Here is a 24,419-nt window from a genome sequence, read left to right as displayed (position 1 = left end):
CACAAAGAAAGATTTATGAATAACTCATGATCACAGTATATTTACCAAAAATTTCTGCTCCTATGACAGATATGGAAAGCTGAAAAGTTTTATGAAACTTTCTAAGTAGTTAAGACCTTTCCAAAATGAAAAGTAAGTTCTGTTATACCTAATTAGTTTAACATACTTCAACTGTGATGTGTATGTAAAATATAGGAAAAGAGAATAAAGAAAACATATGTTGAGCAACTACTACATATGAGGAACTGTGCCGAGTGCTTATATAGTTTTTCATAAAATCTCCCTGACACTTGCAAGTTAGCTTAAAAACTGCTGCTCAGTGTTTTGGTAATTTGTCCATGGCCACATGTCTAGTAAGTGGTGGTCAGGCTGTTCTCAGAGGATGCTTAGTGTGATTTAATGTCCATTTTCTCTATCTACATTACACACTGCAACAGCAGACACTCGAATGACTAAATAAAGAGAAGAATGAATTTACTTACATTGTTGTTGGTCACAGCAAAGTACTGCAAATTACTCAAATATTGGATTTCTTCTGGAATGAAGGTCAGGTGGTTATAGCTTAGATCCAAATAATGTAGTTTAGTGCATAGAAAAAGCTGCAGGGGTAGATTCTCAATATTATTATGGTCCAAAGACAGCTGCTCTAGATTAGATAATGCCCCAATTTGGGCAGGAATATAAGCAATGCTATTGTGCCACAATTTTAAGCAAGAAAGATTCTGGAGATGCTGAAAGCTGATGATCTCCTCCACAGTTTTAAGGTTGTTTTCTTTTAGGTCTAACTCATGCAGATTGTTCAGGCTGAAAATGGAGTGTGGAATGCGTTCAAGGTCACAGCTGAGCAGCTCTAGGCTTTTCAGATTGACCATTTTTTTCAGGTTGTTCAACACAACCAGTTTGCTTCCCTCGTTATTGAGGGACAGTTTCTGCAGGAAAGGCAGGAGGTCGGTAATGACTTGTGGGATCCGGGGCAGGCTGCTCTTCAAGTAGAGGGTCCTCAGGTTTTTTAAGTCCTGAAATCCCTCCGATTGCGTGGTACTCAGCTGCTCGGGGAGAACACAGCCCGACAGATAAAGTTCCTTGAGATTCTTCAGGTGAAATACCCAGCGTGGAATTTTCCCCATTTCAGTAAATTTCAGGCGGAGAACTTTTAAATTCTCCTCTAGAAAGGCCAGGGCAGGATGGTCTACCACCAGAGACGAATGGTACACATGAAGCTCCTTGAGGTTGACCAGCTGGGAGACGGTAGGGGGCAGCTTGACCTCAGGAATCAGCTCCAGGCTGAGCACTTCGATTTCAGTCAGCTCAAAAATATTGTCTGGAAGACCGTTTAGCATAAAGAGATGCAGTTCTACCTTGTCCTGGGCGTTTTTCACCAGCTTGCTTTTCAGTTTCTCCACCGTCCATTCGTTATTGAGGTTGATCTGCTTCAGTTTGTTCTCACTGACCTCCGACAGGAATATGGAGAAGCGTTTGGAATAAAGAGGATCGTACTGGTCGGCCAGATGGAGGATGAAGGCAAAGTCGTTCTTGACATCCGGTATGTCGCTGTAGTTGCTTTTTTCTCTCAACGCCTCAAAGGAATATTGCTTGAGGGAGCTCCTCAGCATCCACCACAAGCTGTAGGAGGAGGTGAAGCCATAAAGTATAACCAGAATGACATAGAAGGAAGCCAGGACCTTAAATATTTCTGCCAAGGAGTAGACGCACTGGTAACGCTTATATCCTGTGAAAGCCTGCACGTCGATTGAACAGTCAATTTCAAGAGTGATGTAGGTTAAAAAATAGGGAACGTAACTGATGATGAAGACAAACAGAATGACTTTGACTATTATCTGCTTCAGATACACTCTGTAAATGATGTCCTTCTGCTCCACGTGCATGCGGAACCTTTTCACTTTTTCGAAGATGGCTTTGGCCTGCTCGCCCTCCTTCTTGTCCAGGACGCTGGAAGTCGGGCTTTCTATGCCAGCGGACTCCATGCCGGCCTGCGGGTAGGACAGTGACTGCTTATTGGCATCCGCATCCGCCGAACACCCTGAGGATGAAAGCAGGACCTTGGACTTGGAGAGCGTCAGGGGCCTCACTGACTGCTCGGCCACTGTTTCCGACAGGGCGCGGGTGGTCCACGGAGAATCGAAGCACTTGTGCAGGATGGCCACAAAGTGCTCGAGCCTGGAACTCGTGCTGGGGTAGTGAAGCCAAAAGTTGCTGCAGGCTGCGAAGATGAGCGTGTGCAAGAGCACCAGGTAGGGGAAGAACTTCGCGAACCAGTGGAGCTGCTTCTCGTAACAGACGGCGTCGATGTAGGAGTACTGCTGGCGGTGGAGGCCATTCTGGATTTGGAGGGGGAACGGAAGCGGCGGCCCAAGGTCGGAGGATGCGTTCACGCTGGCTCTCAGGAGGTGCCACGGCACGGTGCAGTGACTGTCGAATTCCACCTTACACGGAAGGCAGCACAGAACCCGGCTCTGCGTCAGCTGCAGCGCGCCCGCCAGCACGGCCACCAGCAGCATGACCAGGGTGATGTAATACCAGAAGACGTCCCACCACGGTTTTAGGATGTGATAAGATGATTGGGCGTCTGCTAAACATTTTAGCTCCGTTAGTGTGATCATGACTTTCCCTTGTAGGAGGAATACAGAAACTGGAAGAGAAAAATAAAAGGAAAAGGGCTGAGGTAAAAGTACCCAAAATAAGCATTTAATGCTAACGCTCATATACACATATCCTAAGTGGGATTTAGTTCAGGGGCAAACCCTTGAAGGCAGGACTGATCAGGGAATATAGAAGTCACCTGGTTTCACTAGATAATGTGCGCTTTAAAGTGCCTTAGGTGAGATGCTGTTTGGTGATAACCCACTGGGGCAGGATGTGAAGCAACAATCTCATTTCCTCCTGCATTTTGACTCCATGCTGAGCTATTAAAAACCGGATTTTCTTCAATCAACACTGGGACAACTTGTTCTTATGCTACTTGTTCCTAGCTACACTTGACACCCTCCCAGGAACGGTTGGAGTAAGCTCTGTCCCACGCCCTGTCCCCCACGCCTGGAGCAGTCGCTTCAGCCTAAGAGTTGTGTTTCAGTCGCTAAGAAGAACCTCTTTTGAGCAAGCACTGCCTTATAAAATTACCCCTTCCGAAAATTCTAGCGTGATCTGCCAATTCTATGTTCAAAACAAAACGTAATTTAATGCATTCGTTCCTCCCCACCACCCCCCGCCCCCGCCCTCCACCCCCAGCTCTTGCGATGTAACTGAAATTCATGTCCAACTTAGAAGACTTAAAAGCTGACAAACAATAGTAATGGCTTAAAAAAGGATTGGGAATAAAAATTCAGTCAGAGCCAATATTCTACTATAGAGACTCTCCTGTTTAACGTTTCCATGCCAAAATACTAATAGAATAAATGACTAAGGGAATAATCTATTCTTAAATTATTTTTGCCATCAGAAAAACAAGGTGGATTTTTCAGTTTCTTTAAAAGTACTCAATGTTCCTTATATAAATGGTTTATGTAAAGTTCAGAAAGAGACGTTACATAAAACGTTAAGTCATTTAAAAATATTTTTAAATCACTTATTTTAAAAATTGTTAATTAGTAAAATCCAGACCTCCTGTAAGAGGGCACAGAGCAAGATAGATAAAAGGACATTTTGAACCTAGTAGTATATTTGGCAAGAAAAAAGAAGAAAAAAAAACACCCCACAGTGGGCATGGTTATCTTTTGCTGGTGGTTCAGTTCTAACCTATGTCCATGGGCTTCTCTTATACTTTCTTGAATCTGAAGTCTCAGCATCTTTCCTAGGTCTGAGTTTCTCTTTCTAGATATCCTAGTACTGGTAGCACCCCCAAGGAGGCCTTTTTTTTTTTTGGCTCATTCGTCCCCCTTCTAGAGACCGGCATCCTGCCTCGAACCCCAGAATTCCATTACAGATGCTCTGCTACCTGTTAATCAGTGTGCTCTCTTTTGCTGGTCAGCTCCAACATGCTCCTTATCATCTGATCCTGAGCCCCACACCTTCTTGATCTCCCACCTGTTAGGGCACCTATGACACCTGATTTTAACTGCCGGACTGGAGCACCAGTTTCTCCCTGCATCCGCGCTGAACATCGTATTATATGGATTCGACTTCCTCTGAGGACCTGGGTCTTGATTATACAACTCGTCAGGCCTTCCCTCCTTTAGTTTAGTGGGTCTAATTCTAACTCTCAGCTCCTCTCATTCTGCCTCATCCAATTGCAGTTAACCGTAATTGTTTGTCAAGACAAGACCAAAACCAAAACCAAGAGGAGTATATGAGACAAACAGAAAGTCCTGCACATAGACCCCAAAATGCCATAAATGTGGTAGCAGGCAGGATGGTAGAACATATTGATGGATGATCATGTGAAAAATACCTAAGGTTTTTAGTTGGCATGAATATATACTTTTAGCTAATAGTGTGATAGCTATTATGATAAATATAGCTATGTGCTATATTAATGCTAACTACAGTTACAATATTATTATAATCTGGGGCCACATTGATAGATGAACCCAGATAAAGGGACAACAGTCATTCTGTACCTGCCTGGTGAGATCACACCTGGAATTCAATACTGAGTCATAGGTTAAAAATTAAGTGGGCAACAAAAAAATCAGGAGCTATTTGTCTGAAAACCATTATCTACAGAGAAACACAGGTAACTGACGATATTCAGCTGAGATAAGGGCAGTGAAGTAGATGGAAACTACTCACCTCCTCCCAGGACTGAACCGGAATTACAATAAATCATAGAACCATCATCCTGAAAAACCAACTGAAGACTAGTGGAAGAGAAGACTTTATAATCAAGGATTTACAGAAGAGACTGGTAGGAAGGGCCGAGATGTGAAAACGGCTGTCCCCACACCCACAGGTGGCAGATGAAAGTCTGGAGGGATCTCTTAGTTGCAAAGGTCCTTCCTTAGGAGGAAGGGTTTTCAACCCCATATTGGAATCCCCAGCCCAGAGCACCAGAGCCAGGAAGAGGAGCCCAAATAAGATTTGGCTGTGAAAATCAGTGGCAATTCCGACCACCAGGGAGAGATAGGAGTCTGCTAGAAATCCAAGCACCCTCTTAAAGGGTTCCAGTGGAAGGAAGAGGACTGGAGTCATGCAGGGGCAAACTGGGTTGTGTGCATTAGGGAAGAGAGCTGAAGGGACAGCTGTACTAAATCCCTCCTGACACCATCCACAGACACCGTCTTTCCTGGGTCCACTGTTCTCCATGCTGTCAGCCTGGGGAGTGCACTGGCCTCACCCACCTGACTTCCTGTGGCTCTACACGGCTGAGCTCACGCCCTGCATAGGAGCTGGCTGTCTGTGGCCAGCCTGGCAGCAGCGCAGACTTCTTTGGGGAGCTCTCAAGAAGATCTGAGCACATCCGAGGGGTAGAAAAGACAACAGGGAAGGATGGAGTTGTGTGACTCTAGGGCAAGGGCCATGTTTCCCTCACACGCTGACCAGAGCCACCACCGACCCTGTGCAGAGCCCTCCCTCCACACACCCATATTTTGGTCTGTGTTCATCTGATGAATTCTGCTGTCCTCACCCTGACGACTCCCTGAGGCCCCGCCCACCACACAGATCTGCTGCTCCCAGGCAGGTGGTGGTTGGCCTTGGTGTACACTGAGGCTTTTGTTGAATGGCCTCAGACCTAGAAACTCGATGAATCCTACTTGCCCCTACCTGGTGATTCACTAAGAACCTACCTGACACAACTCGAGTACCACCAGAGGCATTTTCAGTGACTGAGCCTGGTAGGCAACCAGGAGGCAGTGTGTGTCTTGGGCCTTTTGCTCACCCGCCCCCAGGCATGGTGCTGGTAGTAGCCAGGCTTAAAACACAGCTTGGTCCCTACCATGTACCCAGGCCCCACAGAGGCAGCCACAAACTGGATTGCTTTGGAGCTCCAAACTGGTGACCCAGGGCTGGTCATTGGCAGCGCCTGACATTGACCTGCACTAGAGTCCCTCACAAGAGGCCCCAGAACCAACACACATCAGAGAATGACCAAATTAGTCCATAAGTGGCACAACCGAAGGGAGAGGTCAGCAGGCACCAGACCCAGCTGGGGTGAATTGTGCCTTGTGGGGTTAGCCTCCAGACAGCAACTCGTACACTATGGTCAAGACTGATCCTCATAGTCAGCTAGACTGAGAATCAACACCATCTAGATAGGCCAATAGCACTCAAGACTCAACTGCAACAGGAAGGCTCACATAAGCCAAACAAGAGACATGCCTGAAGCACCTAGCTCAGGTGACAAGGGAGAGATTGTGTCACCAAGCCCCACAGAATACCTACTAAAAAAGGCCACCATACCAAGACTGGGAGGCATAGCAGATCTACGTAATACACAGAAACAAATACAGAGAGACAGCCAAAATGAGGAGCCAAAGAAACATGCCCCAAATGAAAGAACATGAGAAAGCTCCAGAAAAATAACTAAATGAAATGGAGGCAAGCGATCTACCACATATAGAATTCAAAACAATGGCTGTAAGGATGCTCAAGAAACCTAGGGAAAAATGAATGAACTCAGTGAGAACCACAATAAAGAGATAGAAACACACAAAAGGACCTAGAAACCATAAAAAAAAAGAACCAGTCAGAGAAAGAGAGGTACCATATGATTTCACTCATATGTGGAAACTAATGAACAAAATGAACTAACAAGCAAAACAGAGACAGATTCATAGATAGAGAGCAGGGGAGTGGGTGAGTTTGAAGGGCTGCGGGGGGAGGGGCGTTGAAAGATTGAGAAAAAAACAAAAAGAGAAAAAACTCATGGCTATGGATAAGAGTATGGTGATGCCAGGGGGATAAACGGTATTTGGAAGGAGACTTGACTTGGGGTGGTAAACACATGATACAATGTACAGATAATGTGTTGTGGAATTGTGCAACTAAAACCTATATAATTTTGTTAACTAATAAATTCAATAAAAAGGAAAACAAACAGGAGTGACATATGTTATCTACATATATAAAAGCCTAATATGCTACGAGTCTGACTGTTTGACCGGTTGCTGTGACGCACACTGACCACGAGGAGCAGACACTCCGACCAGCAGGTTAGAGCACATCCGAGGGGTAGAAAAGACAACAGGGAAGGCTGCTAACCTGCTGGTCGGAGTGTCTGCTCCTCGTGGTATATACAGCTGCAGTGAATTCTCACCCAAGGATATTCTTCCATTGATATTTAGAAAGTGAAATGGAGGGGGAGAGATAGACACATTGGTTGCCTCCCGCACATGCCCCAACCAGGGCCAAGGATCAAGCTTGCAACTGAGGTACATACCCTTGACTGGGACCCTTCAGGCTGCAGGCCAACACTCTATCCACTGAGCCAAACCAACTAGGGCTCAGATGCACAAAGCTTTTGGACTGGTATTTGATTTTGCATTTCATTGATACATTGTTGTAAAAATGCTTTGGCTTTTTCCTCAGTGAAATGAAACAAAAGTCATAATTAAAGCATTCATGGCTTCAATCAAACTGTTGTATATACAGCTGCAGTGATACTTAAATATGAAAGCATTTTAGTTGAATATGAAACACACATAGGATCAACAGGAAGCTGATTTTAATAGGTGTGATGGATAATTTAAAGAGGGTATGATTCCCAGGTTCATACTCCAAATCACAGCAGTAAATGATTTCAGCAGTTGTCTAAGTTATGGTGTGTTCCAAAACTAACAGTAAGATAATTTCATCTTGAAAATGTAAAGGCTATTTTCTAAATTTGGGATGCAGCTATAAAAGTGTTTTTGCTATCACTATTAAGTTGGCCTCGAAGACTGCAAATTAGACCACTGTCCTGAAAAGCTGGCTTTTTAGGCAGCTTAATCAGTTTGGTTATTCTTTTAAAGTAAGAGCTTTGTTTACATTGAAAACTTGCAGTAGATTGATAAAAATAATAAAAGCACACATATAGACATGGAAACTTACACTCTTAAAAAAAAAAAAGATAATCAGTAACTAAAACTGGCAGATTTTCCTTTATAGCTTGCCTTTGATTTATACATTTCTATTTCCTGTCCCAGGGAGGATAGTGAAGGCTAGGTTATGGTGCTTTAGGTGCAAACTGTCTTCTGGATTATGCTGGGTGCTCAAGACCGTTTATTCAGCACAAACTATTAGTTTTTGGCTACAAAAGTTCAAAGATTCACAGAAGGCTGCTCTCTGGATATCTGTGGTTGTTACCACTTTAGTTCTCTTATTTAAAAACTTCCCTATTCTTGATCAGTGTTGAGAAATGGCATGCTCACAAACACAGTGAACTTATCATCTACTTAAAAAAAAATCATTACTAATATTGATGAAATCAGTCTTTCTCTAACACTTTGTTGGGTCAGCCTGAAAACCTTTCCTTTTTTCCTGTCTCCCAGGACTGGAAGACCAGGTGGGGGGACGATTCCATCTGACGGGAACACCTAAAATTGGGGTTGTGATTGGCTCCCGGCACTGTTCACCTGGGAAACTACTCCCCGATCCACAGATCCCACAGTCATGGCTCTTAGCAAGGTGATCAGGAACTCTAGTCCCTCAAAGTCATCTCAAAGTGGAGAAGCAACAGTTAATGCTGGTTGTTTGTCTACAGCTTTGCCCCAGTGAAACTGAATTTCAGTGATGTGCTATGATATAATCCTAGAGGAATGATCACTTGTTTGTTAGATCTTTGGATGCTGGAAAGAGGGAGGGAAGCAGGCAAGACAGCAGAGAAAAAGAAAGGGTAAAGAAGAGAACAAGACCTTACTGAGCACCTAATGTATTCCATTCATTGTGTTAAATCAGCTTGTTTAGTCTTATAGCTGCATTAAGAAATAGAGATCTCACCCTGCTCTGATAGCTCAGTTGGTTAGAGCATTATCTCGAAATGCCAAGGTTGAGGGTCCAATCCCCAGTCAGGGCAGATACAAGGAACACCCAATGAATGCATCAATAAGTGGAACAACAAATCAATGTCTCTCTCTAAAATCCAATCAATAAATAAAAATTTAAAAAGAAAATAGAGATCTCCATTTTATTGGTGAGGACATCAAGGCAAATAGTGGTTACTTGCCAAAACCACCCAGTTAATGGTTATCTTTCTGTGGCATGAAGCCCCCCCCACCAACCCAAACTCCATGCCTTCCATTGCATTATGCAGAAACATCTAAGTGCAGCTGGAATAGAGGAAGAGGAGAGGGAAGGGAGAAAGGGGAAAAAGAAAAAAAACAAAAACAATGTGAGAAAGCTCTGAAATGCTGCCAATAGTTTTTAAGATTAGTCCTATCTGAGGTGAGGGTAATCCTAAGCAGACGGTAAGGTAGGCATACCTTGACCCATCATCTTCCAGTTTCTGGGTCACATGGTTCCATCTTTGTCATTTCTTAAGAAGCTATTTGGTAAATTCTCAACTTAATGCTCATCCCTCCCAGACACATTACTATGTAATAAAACATTTTGCTGCCCTGGATGGTGTGCTCAGTTGGTTACCAGGAGGTTGCCAGTTCAATTCCCAGTCCAGGGCACATGCTGGGGTTCTGGGTTCAACCCCCGGTACAGGGCATGCAGGAGGCAGCCAATCAATGTTGTGCTTTCACAGTGATGTTTCTTTCTCTGTGTCACTCCCCCTCCCTTTTACTCTCTCTAAAAATCAATGGAAAAATATCCTTAGATTAAGATTAACACCAAAAATAATTGCCAAAAGTATAATGACAATGAGAAGAGAACATTTATTTGCTTTGTAGGGTAATCCAGCTTCCAGGTTAGCCTTATAAGCAGGAGGTCTGGGTTTTATTTTGCAGAGACAACTTTCTTGAGTATTTCTTTTGGTTTCTAAAAAATAGCATTTTTAGATTCCTGACACTGTCACCTTTCACTCTGTTTTTTAAATGGAGAGGAATTCTTTCTGTGGAGGAAGCCCTTCCCTATCTCTATAGCAATCTGATTTGAGGTCCTGTAAAGATGTTTTGTTTCTATTTCAGTAGAAAAAAAAAAAGAAGAAAAAGAACCAGAAATGAAGAATACAACTAGAAGAAATCAACAGCAGCTTAGATGAAGCAGAGGATAGAATTTGTGATATGAAAGACAAGGTATCAGGAAACACCCAATCAGAGCAGCAAAAAACAAAACAAAACAAAACACAACATTTTTTAAAGTGAGATCGTTTAAAGACCTGGGAAAACATGAAGAGCAAAAACATCTGCATCACATGGGTACCAGAATGAGAACAGCGTAAGCTAGGGATCAATAATCTATTTGAAGAAATAATAACTGAAAACTTCCCTGACCTGGTGAAGAAAAGAGCCATACAGGAAGCACAGAGAGTCCCAAACAAAATGAACCCAAAGAGGTCTACACCAAGACACAGCATAATAAAAATGGCAAAGGTAAAAGACAAAGAGAGAATCTTAAAAGCAACAAGAAGAAGACAGTTACATACAAAAGAGCTTCCATAAGACTGTCAGCTGATTTAACAATAGAAACATTTCAAGCCAGACGGGACTGGAACAAAATATTCAAAGTAATGAAAAGCAAAGACCTACAACCAAGACTATTCTACCCGGCAAGCCTATCATTTCGAATTGAAGGAGAGCTTCTCAGACAAGAAAAAGCTAAAGAAGTTCATTATAATCAAACCAGTATTACAAGAAATATTTAAGGGGCTTAAGAAGAAGATGGAGAAAAAAAAAGAGAAAGAAACATAATTGAAAAGAAAGAAATGGCAATAAATAAGTACCTATCAATAATCACTTTAAATGTACATAGATTGAATAGTCCATTCTAAGGACCTAGAGTAGTTGAATGAATAAAAAAACAAGATATATATATATATATCCCTATCCTTTATAATAAAAGTCTAATATGCAAATCAACCTAACCGCGGAACAACCGGACGCTATGACATGCACTGACCACCAGGGGGCAGACGCTCAATGCAGGAGCTTCCCCTGGTGGTCAGTGCACTCCACAGGCGGAGCACCACTCAGCCAGAAGTTGAGTTCACGGCTGGAGAGCGCAGTGGCGGTGGCAGGAGCCTCTCCTGCCTCCGCAGCAGCACCAAGGCTGTCCGACTGCCGGCTTAGGCCCATGGGGAGTGGGCCTAAGCCGGCAGTCAGACATCCCCTGAGGGCTCCCAGACTGCGAGAGGGCGCAGGCTGGGCTGAGGGACCCCCCCCGCAAGTGTACGAATGTCGTGCACCGGGCCTCTAGTGTTGTCTATAAGAGACTCACCTCAGAATGAAAGACACTCCCAGGCTGAAGGTAAAGAGATGGAAAAAAAATAGCATGCAAATGGAAACAAAAAAAGGAGGGGTAGGACATTCCATAATGATAAATGGATCAATTCAACAAGAGATATAACCCTTACAAACATTTATGCACCCAAAATAGGAGGACCTAAATATATAAAGTAAATATTGATGGACATATAAAGTAAATATTGATGGCTGATGTTCCCAGTGGTTAGAGCATCGGCCTTTGCACGGAAGGGTTGTGGGTTTGGGTTGCAGGTTTGATCCCCAGCCCCAAGCACGTGTTGGAGGCAACTAATCAGTCTGTCTCTCTCCTCTCACCTCTCTTTCTATCTCTCCCCCCCTCTCTCTCCCCTTCTTTTTCTTTCCTCCCTTCCTCCTTTAAACTCTAAAAATCAATGGAAAAAATATCCTCAGTTGAGGAATAACAAAATAAATAGTTTTTAAAAATTAAAAAAAAGATATTCACCAATGTTACACCTGATAAGGGGTTAATATCCAAAATTTGTATAGAACTCATATAACTCAACACTAAAAAAACAAACAATTCAATTAAAAAATGGGCAGCGGACCTGAATAGATAGTTATCCAAAGAGGACATACAGATGGCTAATAAACATATGAAAAGATACTCAATATTTATAATCATCAGAGAATTGAAAATTGAAATACCATCTCACACCTGTCAGAATGGCTAGCATTAATAAATCAACAAATAACAAGAGTTGGTGAGGATGTGGAGCAAAAGGAACCCTCATGCACTGTTGGTAGGAATGCACATTGGTGAAGCCACTATGAGAAATAGTATGAGGTTTCCCTAAAACTTAAATATGGAACTGCCTTATGACCCAGTGATTCCACTTCTGGGTATACATTTAAAGAAATCCCAAACACTAATTCGAAAGAATATATGCAACATTATGTTCACTGCAGCATTATTTACCAAAGCCAACATATGTAATCACCCCAAGTGCCCATCTATAGATGAGTGGATACAAAAGCAGTAGTACATATAGGCAATGGAATATTACTCAATCATAAATAAAGAATGACATCTTATCATTTCGGAGAGTGTGGATGGACCTAGACAGTCTTATGCTAAGTAAAATGAATGAGTCAGAGAAAGACAAATACCATATGATTTCATTTACGCTGGAATGTAAAGAACAAAATAAGTAAACAAACAAAACAGAAATGGGCTTATAGATACAGAGAACTGATTGATGGCTGCCAGACAGGAGGGGGCCTGGGGAACTGGGTAAAAAAGGTAAAGGGATGAAGAAGTACAAATTGGTAGTTACAAAATAGTCATGGGGATGTAAAATACAGCATAGGAAATATAGTCAATAATATTGTAATAACTATGTTTCCAGGTGGGTACTGGAAATATCAGGGGGATCACTTTATAAAGTACATGACTAACCACTATGCTGTACACCTGAAACCAAAATAATATTGAATGTAAACTGTAATTGAAAAATAAAACAAAACAACAAAAATGAGTAGGGGAACCTGGTAATTTCTTCACATTTTTGCATGACTATTTGATGAAAGAATAAGTGGATTTCCTCTAGAGGCAGAACTAGGTGGGTGCCATTTCAGAAAGTCATATTTTGATTCAATGTGTGGTGGAACATCCATAGAACTGGGAATTGTGTGAAACAGTTCAGCCCTTCTCCCTACCAGGGTCTAGAACCTATTTCCCGACAAGGGCTATTTGGATATTTATAACATTATTCGTGGGCCATATAAAATTATCATCTTAAAAAGTAGCCTGTTATATTTGGTCAAATAGTTAATTAACTCACCCCTAACGCCCTGGCAGGGCCAGACCAAATGATTTCGTGGGATTTACATGGCCCGTGGGCTGGACAACCCCCATGTCTGGACATCCCCCACGTCTGGACTAGATGATCATCTGTTAGAGACATCACCAAGGAATTCCTTGTAATGGATGCATAGTATGAAACAGAGCATCTCTAAGGGCTCTTCTAGCTCAAACATCGTGACTTTATTTGTTTTCTCAAGGGTCCTGAGTTAAGTTAAATTCAAGTGTGCAACTGAAGTTGCAGGAGGAGATAAACTTTAACAGCTCTAACAATGACAACGGTATTTGACAGAGAATGAATATTTACTCAACAAAGAACACAAGCCAACATTGACCAAAATAACAGATTTCAAATATTTATACTTACAACAATAAAAAAATGATTCCAATAATTTGACAATGCTTCAATCAGGAGGCCTACACCTTTTAAAATTTCTTAGAAACACCATCTCTGTGTTTGTCTTCATTCTATGAGAAAGCACAGATATCTTGAAATAGCTGCAATTACTTTAAAAAATTGAGATACTGTATTCACAGAACTTCTCCATCAAAAGATATAATGTTAGAAGTAAATTTTCATAAATCAGTGCACTTTCCACACTGTGGCACATCTTGGCAAAGCTATATATACAGAACCTCACTCACAGATCAGATCATACTCACTACCCGAACTCCCTTAAATGACAGAAAATTTTCTACAGAAATTTAGACATAACAGATTTTAAAATCCCATGTCTATAGTACATTGATGAACACGTAGCTTTTCCCAAGCAATCTACATGTTAGTTTCCCTCACTCAGTCCTCATACAGTTGATCTTGCTTGCATTTATCAGATATCCTGTCAGACCTTGTAATTTCTGCACTCTGATTTAAAACCACACATCTGTCCAAATGAGAAGACTCAACACACTTAAAACTTAGCCTACTGATTTCATTAGAAATAGTCACAAGTAAATAACTTCTTAAGACAGAGCTCAGAAATAGGACTGAAGTTCTCTGAAATTATGGTATTTATTAAATGTAGTTACCCTTTTATATCCATTTTTTTTACCTTTGAGGATTAATAAAAGCCATTCTTAGTATCTTCTTCAGATAATAATTTGCAATACTTTAAATTACATATGCATTAATGAATTTGAAATGTGACAACTTTCTAAAACAAAAAATTTTTAAATTGGGTGTGAAAAATTTTAATGCCTATGTAACCTCTGAATGTTGCTGGGAAGGTTAGTATACATTTGATATTTGCCCTGAAGATATGATCCTCATTTAATATGGTTTATTAAATACCTGAAATCCACTCACTGACCCCAAACTGTATTGCAGATATTTTTAGCAATAATTTTGCTTCCTTATCATTTTTCAAAGATAAAAAAGTTGGGCATATCTGAAAGTTACTTTGAATTTACCAGTGTGTGTGTAAAGCCTGCTTAATAATTACTAACCAGTATCGTATTATTTTGCAGGCCAGAAAGCACAGTTAGTGTGTATGACAAATGAGCTGAATACTCATTCATGTTTAGCACCACTGGGCCATGAGTTTCTCATTCACATTTTCCAAAGGCTTACGCATATGATATACACCTGCATTTATGTGCAGCAAGCATGATAAAGACATTTGGTGTGTGAAACATTTTACATATTCTCCCATTGTACTGCATCTGTAATGTGCCAGAAAAGAAATTAGTGCATCATTCCAAAATGCTGTTCAGCCATGACGAGACTTCTGGCATACAATACAGCTTTTAAAAAATATTGCAAATACATTTTCTACTTTAAACACAGTATTTCTATGAGAGCAGAGAAATACAAATCTTCACTACGGTAATATTTGTAAATAATCATAGTGAGAAACTACTGTAACTAGTCTGTCAGAGAACGATAACTCACTTCAGGTTCACCATATTTATTCTAACTGAAAATTATCTGTAAAGAACTTCTGTCTTTTTAAGAATTATAAACTTTTCCTCAAATGCATATTTCCTTTGATGAGTCCCTTGTCAATAAAAGAGCAAATAAAAATCTATTAATAATAATCTACTATCTAGTTTCCTAGTTTCAAATGACTTTCATTTATATTAATTTGTGTCATGCTTACAAGCCATTGAGATAAATATTATTTTTCATATTTTATAAACATAGAAAATAAGGCAGGCCCAAAGAAGTTACCATGTCCCAGTTGACAAAACCAGGAAGAAATAGATATAACAAGAACCTAGGTCCTCAGACTCAAATCTCAAGTCTTGTCCACCAGACCACACTGTCTCATTCAATCCCTTTACTATGCCAGTCTTGATTCTCTCAAATGCTAAAGGAAAAGCTGAATATTTAACTGCCTTCTTCAACTGCAATGGACTGAATAATTGTGTCCCCAACACGTGGGAAACCTAGCCCCCAATGTGATAGTGGTAGGAGGTGATGCCTCTGGGAGGTAATTAGGTCCTGAGGGGAAGCCCTCCTGAATGGGAGTAGTGTGCCTATAAAAGGAACCCTAGTGAGCTCTCTTGCCCTTCTACCATATGAGGACAGAGCAAGAAGGTGGCTGTCTATGAACTAGGACGTGAGCTCTCATCAGACACAATGCACCTTGAACTTGGACTTTCTAGCCTCCAGAACTGTGAGAAATACATGTTTGTTAAGTCACCCAGTTTATATAGTAGTTTGTCACAGCAGCCCCAACTGATGAAGATATCCGTTTATCCCCACATCTGCACTGTAACTGGGTTCTATTACAATCTTTTGAAAAACAAGGATGCAAATGTAGTTTTCTGCAACATCTCCAGTCACAGATTATATAATCTACTTTCTCAGTTAACATTTTCCCCTACTAAACATTTTCCATTGATCTAAGAGTAAATATATAAATATATAACATCTGAATGTAATGATGCATGAAAAGTCTCAAGCCTTCCGATATATTAACTGATGTTAATTTTTCTCATTGAAGTGTTTAACTGGAGAGCTAGAGCATAGCTGTCCTTTGTCATTACAGAATGCAATACCGTTTCTGTGTCTAGGAAATTTTTTCCAGACCGTATTATTGCAAACAATGAGGATTCAATCCAAATCAGATCTCTATTTCTAATACACAAATGCACTAAATCAGTTCAAAGAAACAATGTTAAGAGTAAAAGATTTTATGGTCCTAATCCCATTCCTTTAGCTTTTAAACCTCATTAAAAAATCATAAAAGCTTTTCAAAGCACGTGAATTTCATTTGACAATCTCACCCCAAAGTCTCCCAGACTGGAACAACAACACTCAAGTTAGGCATCTTTACTTTCCACTAGTCCTTACTTTACTTTGAAAGCATTTCCAAAATAACCAGTGACAAAATAAACAAATGATGATCAGATGGTATTTAGAGTCATTGTATGCTTAGAACTGGCGGGTACTTCAAAGATCCCTTTTCTCTGACCCCAGGCAGGGATATAGCTAAACAATTCAAAATGGGGTTTTTGTCTTCTTACTCTCACTGAAAATTGATTTAAAAGTCATTTTATATCCCTTCAAAATGTTTAGTACTACTTCAAGATGTTTCTTGGGTCGATCATACAGCTAACCGAAATTTAAATTCACCTCTTTGAGTTCTCTCTCTGGGAAACAAAGCATCAGTATCCCTGATAAATTTGCTCCTTTATTTTAAACTAGTAGCCCGTTTGCACGAAGATTCGTGCAATAGACCTTCATTCACCTGGCTGCCTGCACCAGTTTTCTGCCAGCACCGGGGACCCAGGCCTTGGCTGTGGCCACCACCTTCTGCCTTCTTTCAGGGTCGGGGCTTGGCCCCAGGCGGTGGCCTTGGGCTTGGCCGACCCAACATCCCTGCTAAGGATCGAAGGAGCCGACCCCCAGTGGTTTCCTGCGATCCGTGCAGGCTCCGCCACACCCCAACGTCCCTGCAACGGTTTCCTGGTGGGCGTGGCGTGGTTGGTGGGCATGGCTTGGGCATAGTGAAGGTGCGGTCAATTTGCATATTTGTCTATTATAAGGTAAGATAACCCCTTGAGAGGGGTTTTGGGGGATAAGGTGAAAAAAGGTGATGCGATTTAAGAAGGACTAATTGATATTTACTGTTAGGTCTATCAACTGATGAAATTGATACCCCCTTCCCTAGGAAACTGACCTTTAGATCATTTTGCAATCGACTTCCCCTTTCACTTAGACCACATTCCATTTACTAAGACCAGTAACTTTCCCCTTTGGACTTGCCCAAGATCTGGACCTGCCCGGAGAATTCCCTACCGAAAAAGCTCGCCTAGGATCCTTTAAAATCTCTGACTCACCGTCCCTGGGTGCTGGCACCATTTGGGGGCTTAGCCCATCTGTTTTCCAGATGACCTAATAAATTCATAATTCTTTATGCATTTTGGCCTCATACACACATCCTTTGGTGACCCTAATAGTTATAAAATAGTCCTGGGGATTTAAGGTAAAGCATAGGGAATATAGTCAACAATACTATAAAAGCTATCTATGGTGCCAGGTGGGCACTTGAATTATTGAAGGAGACACTTTATAACCAAATGCATGTCTATCTGCTCTGTTGTACACTTGAAAGTAATACAAATACTGTTGAATCCAAACTGTAATTGAAAACTAAATAATAAAGAATACCTTGAACTACTCTTTAGAGATCCGAGAAGTACCCAAAGTGATCACTAGCAAGACACTTAGTATACCAGTTTATATCCCTTACCAATTGTTTCAGATCTTGTCAGTATAGCAACTTTCAAATAACAAACATCCTTCCCAAATTTAGTTGTGATTTTGAGACCTGGAATGGAACTAAGATTTATCTAGTAAAGTGTTTCTCTCCTATTAATATCCACAAAGGCACTGGAGAGCTTATTAAAACACAAGCGAGCGGTCCTCTCCTCAGAGTTTCTGATTCATTAGGTCTGAAGCAGGACCCACGAATGCGCATGTCTAACAAATTCCTAGCTAATGTGATGCCTGCTGGTGCAGAGACCATTTATAAGAATCACAAATCGATGACAGCAGTTCTCAATTTTGGCTTCACATTAGAATCACCTGGGGCACAATAAAATGAAACCTAAATCCAGGCCCCACTCCCACGGAGCAATTCAAGTGGTCCAGGTAAGGCCAAAATTATTATTATTACCATTTCTAAACCTCTGTAGGAGGAGAAAGCCCACAAGAAAAATTAGCAATAAAATATCTGGGGAAAGTGCCTACCTTTTAAGTCTTCTGAATGTTTCCCGTTTCCCTAGATGTCTAGGGTACCCCCTCCTCACCTCCACAGACTGTAAAGGCACAGCTACTCTCTCCCCCATGAGCCTCAGAGGCTCAGCTATGTGAGGCAGGGGAACAGCGAGTCACTGAGTCAAGATTTGCAGGACGGACTGGAGGAGGAGGGATTAGAAACAAGGGGGCAGCTGAAAGGCTATTTCAACCATGTGGGCCAGAGATAATAAGGGAAATGTTTAATGTATTTGAAAAGAAAGCAAAGAATGAAATAGTCACTGTAAATGAAAATTCACGCCACTGGCCAACACCCGATAGAGAAGCAGGAGTCAAATAGGTTCAGATTTTGATCCTATGCTACAGTAGTGCCTTCCACAGTTTCTAGCACACAGTGCACCATAAATATTGGAACACTGAAGAACTGACCCTACAAAAAATGCAGAAGGCAGAAAACAGTATGTTCAGATCTTTAGGAAGGGTGTCTCTGCAGCCTTTGCCAGAGAGAGGCTGCAACTCATCACAAACAGATGGCAAGGATGTTGGCTGGCTATTTTGCGCATTCCAAACCGTAAGGCTTTAAAAAAATATAGTTTTATTTCCCGTGATTCTGTGGGTGGTTCTCTGCTTCAGGGTGTTGGCTGGCACAAAGGTAGCCGGAAGAGGCAAATGTCCTCCTTCATCAGGCGGGGAGCTGGTGCTGACTGCTGGCTGGCAGTTCCCTCATGTGAGACTTCACGTGGCCGTTTGCATGACCTTACACAGCGAGGCAGCTGGCGTCTAAGATGGTGCACTCCAAGCACAGAGGTGAAAGCTGCAGATCTGTTATGGCAGAGCCCTGGAAGCTAGTGTCACATCCAACACATTCTAGTGGCCAAAGGAGTCACACAGCCAGCCCAGGTTCGAGGAGAGAGGAAGCGAACACCTTTCAATGGGAAGAGTGCCAAGGAATTGCAGCCATGTTGAACCACCACAGCCCATTCTCTGTCCCCAAATTTACATTCCCATGCATACCAGGCCTGCTCACCCTCTCCCAAGTCCCCGCCCCCCCAAAGTTTTAGCCCACTACAGCATCAAGTTCAGGCTTCAAATCCAGGATCATGTCACCTAAATCAGGTCCTCAATGCTATGAGACAATGTCCTTAAGTTTCTTAGAGACCCTTACATCTAGCTGAGAAGATCTAGGAGGTTCTGCCTTAAATCTTTTGAAATCTTAATACAAGGTCTTACAGCTATGCCCTGGCTTTTATTTTTAGCCCGAGACCAAGTTTTATGGCAGTAGTGTTCTGGACCTAATCTTTAGACCTGAGGCCATTTCTTACTCGAAGTACCTTTTGCTGGGTAAGGAAGCTGGCCATAAGAAACAGTTTTATTTATGACCCTAGAAAATTATCATCCGGAAATATTTCCTCTAAAGTTGACTTAAAATCTGAATAGTCTCTTTTTAAATTCATCTCTGCAATACTTTGATTATAGGTGGTTAAAAAAAATAAGCTAATTGGCACTTCAATATTCTGCTGGAAAATCTCCCAAGTTAGATCCACAAATTCATTAGGTTCATTTTCAATCTTCCATGTAGGGGACAGTCTTGATGATTTTTCTGCCACGATGAAAAAAAACAACAATGGTACCATTTTATGTTCTCCAATAGCAGTTTCCTCACTGTTTTTTTCTGGGCAACATATTTTTTTTTAATCCTTACCAGAGGATATGTTTTTATTGACCTTCAGAGAAAAGAGGAGGAGAGGGAGAAAGCGAAACATTGATGTGAGAGAGAAACATTGATCAGTTGCCTCCTGCACGCACCTCGACAGGGGATGGAACCCACAACCTAGGTATGTGCCCTGATCAGGAATCAAACCCGCAAGCTTTTGGTGTTCGGGGCAATGCTCCAACCAACCGAGTCACCCATTGAGGACCCAGCCAACATTTAATAGCCTTCTCACTGCCCTTCAGGTCTTCACCACCATCTGGTCTCAAAGCTCATGCCAGATGTTTTGTTATGACAGCACCACACTTCTAGGTACAGTTGTTGTTTTGGCTCTTAATTGCTATGTAACAAACCATCCCAAAACTCAGCAGCTAAAATAGCAAAATCATTCTCATGATTCTGTGGGATGATGAGGCAATCTGTTTCACATGGTGTTGGCTTCAATCCTGGGATGGCTGGAAGGTCCAAAATGCCTCAATCACAGAGCTGGCACTAGGGCTGGCTGCTGGCCTGGAGCTCAGCTCGGGCTGATGACCAGCGGCCTGGCTGCTCCTCCACACAGCCGTGTAGGCTTCCTCACAGCAAGGTGGCTCAGTGCTAAGAAGGAGCCTTTCAAGGACACGAACGCAGAAGCTACAATTCTCTTTAGTCCAGCCTTAGAAATAAACCCACAGCAGGCATCCTCAAACTACGGCCCCCGGGCCACATGCGGGTGTTTTTGCCATTTTGTTTTTTTTTACTTCAAAATAAGATATGTGCAGTGTGCATAGGAATTTGTTCATAGTTTTTTTTTAAACTGTAGTCTGGCCCTCCAACGGTCTGAGGGACAGTGAACTGGCCCCCTGTTTAAAAAGTCTGAGGACCCCTGTCCCACACCATTTCTGTCCCATTGGATTGCTTCAAAAAGGAAACAGGGCCAGCTCAGATCCAAAGGGAGGGGAAACAGAGAGTCTATCTCTTGATGGGAGAATCACAAAATATTCACAGCCATCTTTGACCTCCCATAGGAAGTCGTGAGTATTTAAGTAGTAGATAGTGTCATAGAAATGAATTAATAACTCTTCGAGATAGTAAATTTAGTGAGTGAATAACAGAACTTTTCTCCCCTAGATAATATATCAGATGAAGAAGGACTACCAGACACAGAGCAATAAAGGGGGAGAGAGAAGCAGGGTCAATGAAATAAAGGAGAAGCACAGTATTTCTAGAACACTAAAACCAAATCGTTTCAAGGAGAGAAGCTGACATCAGAGTCCAATAACACAGAGAAACTAAAGGAGAATAGAGATGTGTGATACCATTCTGCAACCTCTTACCCAAAGCAGTAGAGTGGTCTAAGAAACAATCATAAAACTATTCTAAATATTAAGAAAATAACCCTAATCGTTTTAAAGCCCCAGGAGAAAGTTTCTGAACACGGCAATTAAAACCACAGGAACAACACTAGATAGCCCAAGAAAAGCTCAGTCGCTCTGAGTTTTAAGGAACATTCTTTTGTTAAATTATTTTATTTTATTGTTTAAAGTACTCCATATGTCTCCTTTTCTCCCGATTGACCACCCCCGACCCCTCCCAGCCCCCAGGACAAGCCCTCACGGCCCCAGTGTCCATGTCCATTGGTTATGCTAATGTGCATGCATACAAATCCTTTGGTTGATCTCTTACCTCCCCCAAACCCCGCCTTCTCTTTGAGGTTGGATGGTCTATTCAGTGTTTCTTTGTCTCTGGATCTATTTTTCATCAGTATGTGTTCATTACATCCCACATATGAGTGAGATCATGTGTGACTTATTTCACTTAGCATAATGTTCTCCAGGCCCATCCATGCTGCTGCAAATGGTAAGAGGTCCTTCTTTTTTACAGTAGCATAGTATTCCATTGTGTAGGTATACCACAGTTTTTTATCCATTCGTCTGCTGGTGGGCACTTAGGCTGTTTCCAGAACATTTTTTACTTATCCTTGTTTTTCACAGTCATGGAATACATCATGTATTAATTAATTAATTAACCCTTTGCACTTGCTTGCTTTTTTCTCGATTCCTTTATTCTAATGCTAACCGTGTCAAGTCACACCCGACATCCGAGTGCAAAAGGTTAAAAAAAAATTTAAAGGCAGGCTGACTTCTATGTGCAGTGCCTCATTTATACGTCTGGAGTCTTGAAAGCTTGACTACCCTATGTTCTCCTACAGATGGACCTTGAAAGCTTGTTTGGAGGTTCTAGCAGCTACTCATATACCCTTGACTGAAGACCGGTCCTCTCCTCTGGGAGGAAAGTCATCTACTTTGGGAGGGATGCATGTGGACTAGTGAGGGAGGAAGGGGACACCTGCCTAGCCAGCCAGATCAGCTGAATCAACCCTGGTGATCAATGGGGTGACAGATGTCAAAGCTAGATTGTCCTCCCATCCCATCATGTATTTAATTTAGATGGTGATTATCTTAGAGAAAAGACCTCTTAGTTCTTACATACTTTTAGTGAACTACCAAATTAACTAGAACACATTTAAAGAAGTTGCAGCCACATTATTATAATACTAGTGGCCCAGTGCACAAAATTCGTGCACATTAAAAGGGAAGAGACCCAGACCCGGCTGGCCCCACCCCAGTCAAGCTCCGCCAGTAGGGGACGCAGCAGCACATCCTTACTCACCCTCGCATGTCTTGCCATGCACACAGCCCCACCCACCCGCGCCTGCCGTGCACGCAGCTTCCTAATGATCTGTCGTTAAGGTGTGAGGGCATCACGACCATTAGCATATTAGCTCTTTATTATATAGGACTAGAGGCCCGGTGCACGAAATTCGTGCACAGGGTGGGGGGTGTCCCTCAGGCCAGCCTGCACCCATTCCAATCTGGGACCCCTCAAGGGATGTCCGACTGCCCGTTTAGGCCTGATTCTGGTGGGATCGGGCCTAATCGGGCAGTCGGACATCCCTCACACAATCCAGGACTGCTGGCTCCCAATTGCTCACCTGCCTGCCTTCCTGATTGCCCCTAACTGCTTCTGCCTGCCAGCCTGATCACCCCCTAACCACTCCCCTGCCAGCCTGATTGATGCCTAACTGCTCCCCTGCCAGCGTGTTTGCCCCGAACTACCCTCCCCTGCAGGCCTGGTCACCCCTAACTGCCCTCCCCTGCAGGCCTGGTCCCCCCCAACTGCTCTCCCCTGCAGGCCTGGGTCCCACCCAACTGCTCTTCCCTGCAGGCCTGGTCACCCCCAACTTCCCTCCTCTGCTGGCCTGGTAACCCCTAACTGCCCTCCTCTGCAGGCTTGATTGCCCCCAACTGCCCTCCCTTGCAGGCCTGGTCCCTCCTAACTGCCCTCCCCTGCTGGCCATCTTGTGGTGGCCGTCTTGTGTCCACATGGGGGCAGCCATCTTTGACCACATGGGGGCAGCCATCTTGTGTGTTGGAGTGATGGTCAATCTGCATATTACTCTTTTATTAGATAGGATAGAAGCCTAGTGCATGGGTGGGGGCCAGCTGGTTTGCCCTGAAGGGTATCCCGGATCAGGGTAGGGGTTCCCTTGGGGTGTGGGGCGGCCTAGGTGAAGGGCCTGTGGTGGTTTGCAGGCCGGCCATGCCCCCTGGCGACTCAAGCAGAGGCCCTGGTATCTGGGATTTATGTATCTTCTACAATTGGAACTTTGTAGCCTGGAGCGGAGCCAAGCCTCCTGCTCGCTCCGTGGTGGCCGGCAGCCATTTCTTTTGGGGTTTATGTTCTTTTATAATTGAAACTTTGTAGCCTGGAGCGGAGGCCTCGGCCAACCAGGGCTGCAGAAGCTTTGCTTCCTCCATTGCTGGGGGCAACCCTTGCCTCCTGCTCTTTCCAGCTCAGTGGCTGCCGCCATTTCTGTTTGGATTTGTTTACCTTCTATAATTGAAACTTTGTAGCCTTGAGTGGAGGCTTAGGCCGGCAATGGCAGGTGGAAAGCTTGGCTTCCTTTGTTACCGGGGAAACCCAAGCCTCCCTCCTACTCTCTGTGGCTGTAGCCATCTTGGTTGGGTTTATTTGCATATTTGCTCCTGATTGGCTTGTGGGCGTGGCTTGTGGGCGTGGCTTGTGAGTGTGGCGGAGTTAGGGTCAATTTGCATATTACTCTTTTATTAGGTAGGATTATTTGTTGAGCATAAGCCACCAGTGGCTGCATAATTCTTAGAGAGAATGTGTAACTTCAAGCCACCTTCTCCACCACCTTCATTGTTTACAAAAATGTCTCCCTGACACCCACCCCCACCTCACAGTACGAAAGCCATAAAATAGAGCCAAAATCAGTGCCTCTGCAGTTTCCTGTGAATCATACATGCTCTCCTTTCAAATGACTGGTTGAAAGCAGAGATCATCATTCCAGTCGCTTCTCCTAATAGTTCCATAGGTGACCTACCTTCACAATAGCAG

General features: G+C 42.8%; 1 protein-coding gene across 3 annotated transcripts in view; it reads right to left on the bottom strand.

The window, feature by feature from the left end:
* Window positions 1–24,419, bottom strand: part of LRRC8B (leucine rich repeat containing 8 VRAC subunit B) — an 82,452-nt gene that overhangs the window by 12,054 nt on the left and 45,979 nt on the right. For all 3 annotated transcript variants that reach the window (XM_054721311.1, XM_054721310.1, XM_008154703.3), the window contains 2 exons: window positions 13,469–13,569; window positions 483–2,650 (listed from right to left, as the gene is read on the bottom strand). In XM_054721311.1, the coding sequence (XP_054577286.1) occupies window positions 483–2,621 (2,139 nt within the window). In that variant the 5' untranslated portion in view covers window positions 2,622–2,650; window positions 13,469–13,569. Of the gene's footprint in view, window positions 1–482; window positions 2,651–13,468; window positions 13,570–24,419 lie in introns of those variants that run through there.

This window comes from Eptesicus fuscus, chromosome 9, assembly GCF_027574615.1.
Source record: "Eptesicus fuscus isolate TK198812 chromosome 9, DD_ASM_mEF_20220401, whole genome shotgun sequence".
In the NCBI taxonomy this organism is placed as follows: domain Eukaryota; kingdom Metazoa; phylum Chordata; class Mammalia; order Chiroptera; family Vespertilionidae; genus Eptesicus; species Eptesicus fuscus.
This window is presented reverse-complemented; position numbering and strand designations above follow the sequence as displayed.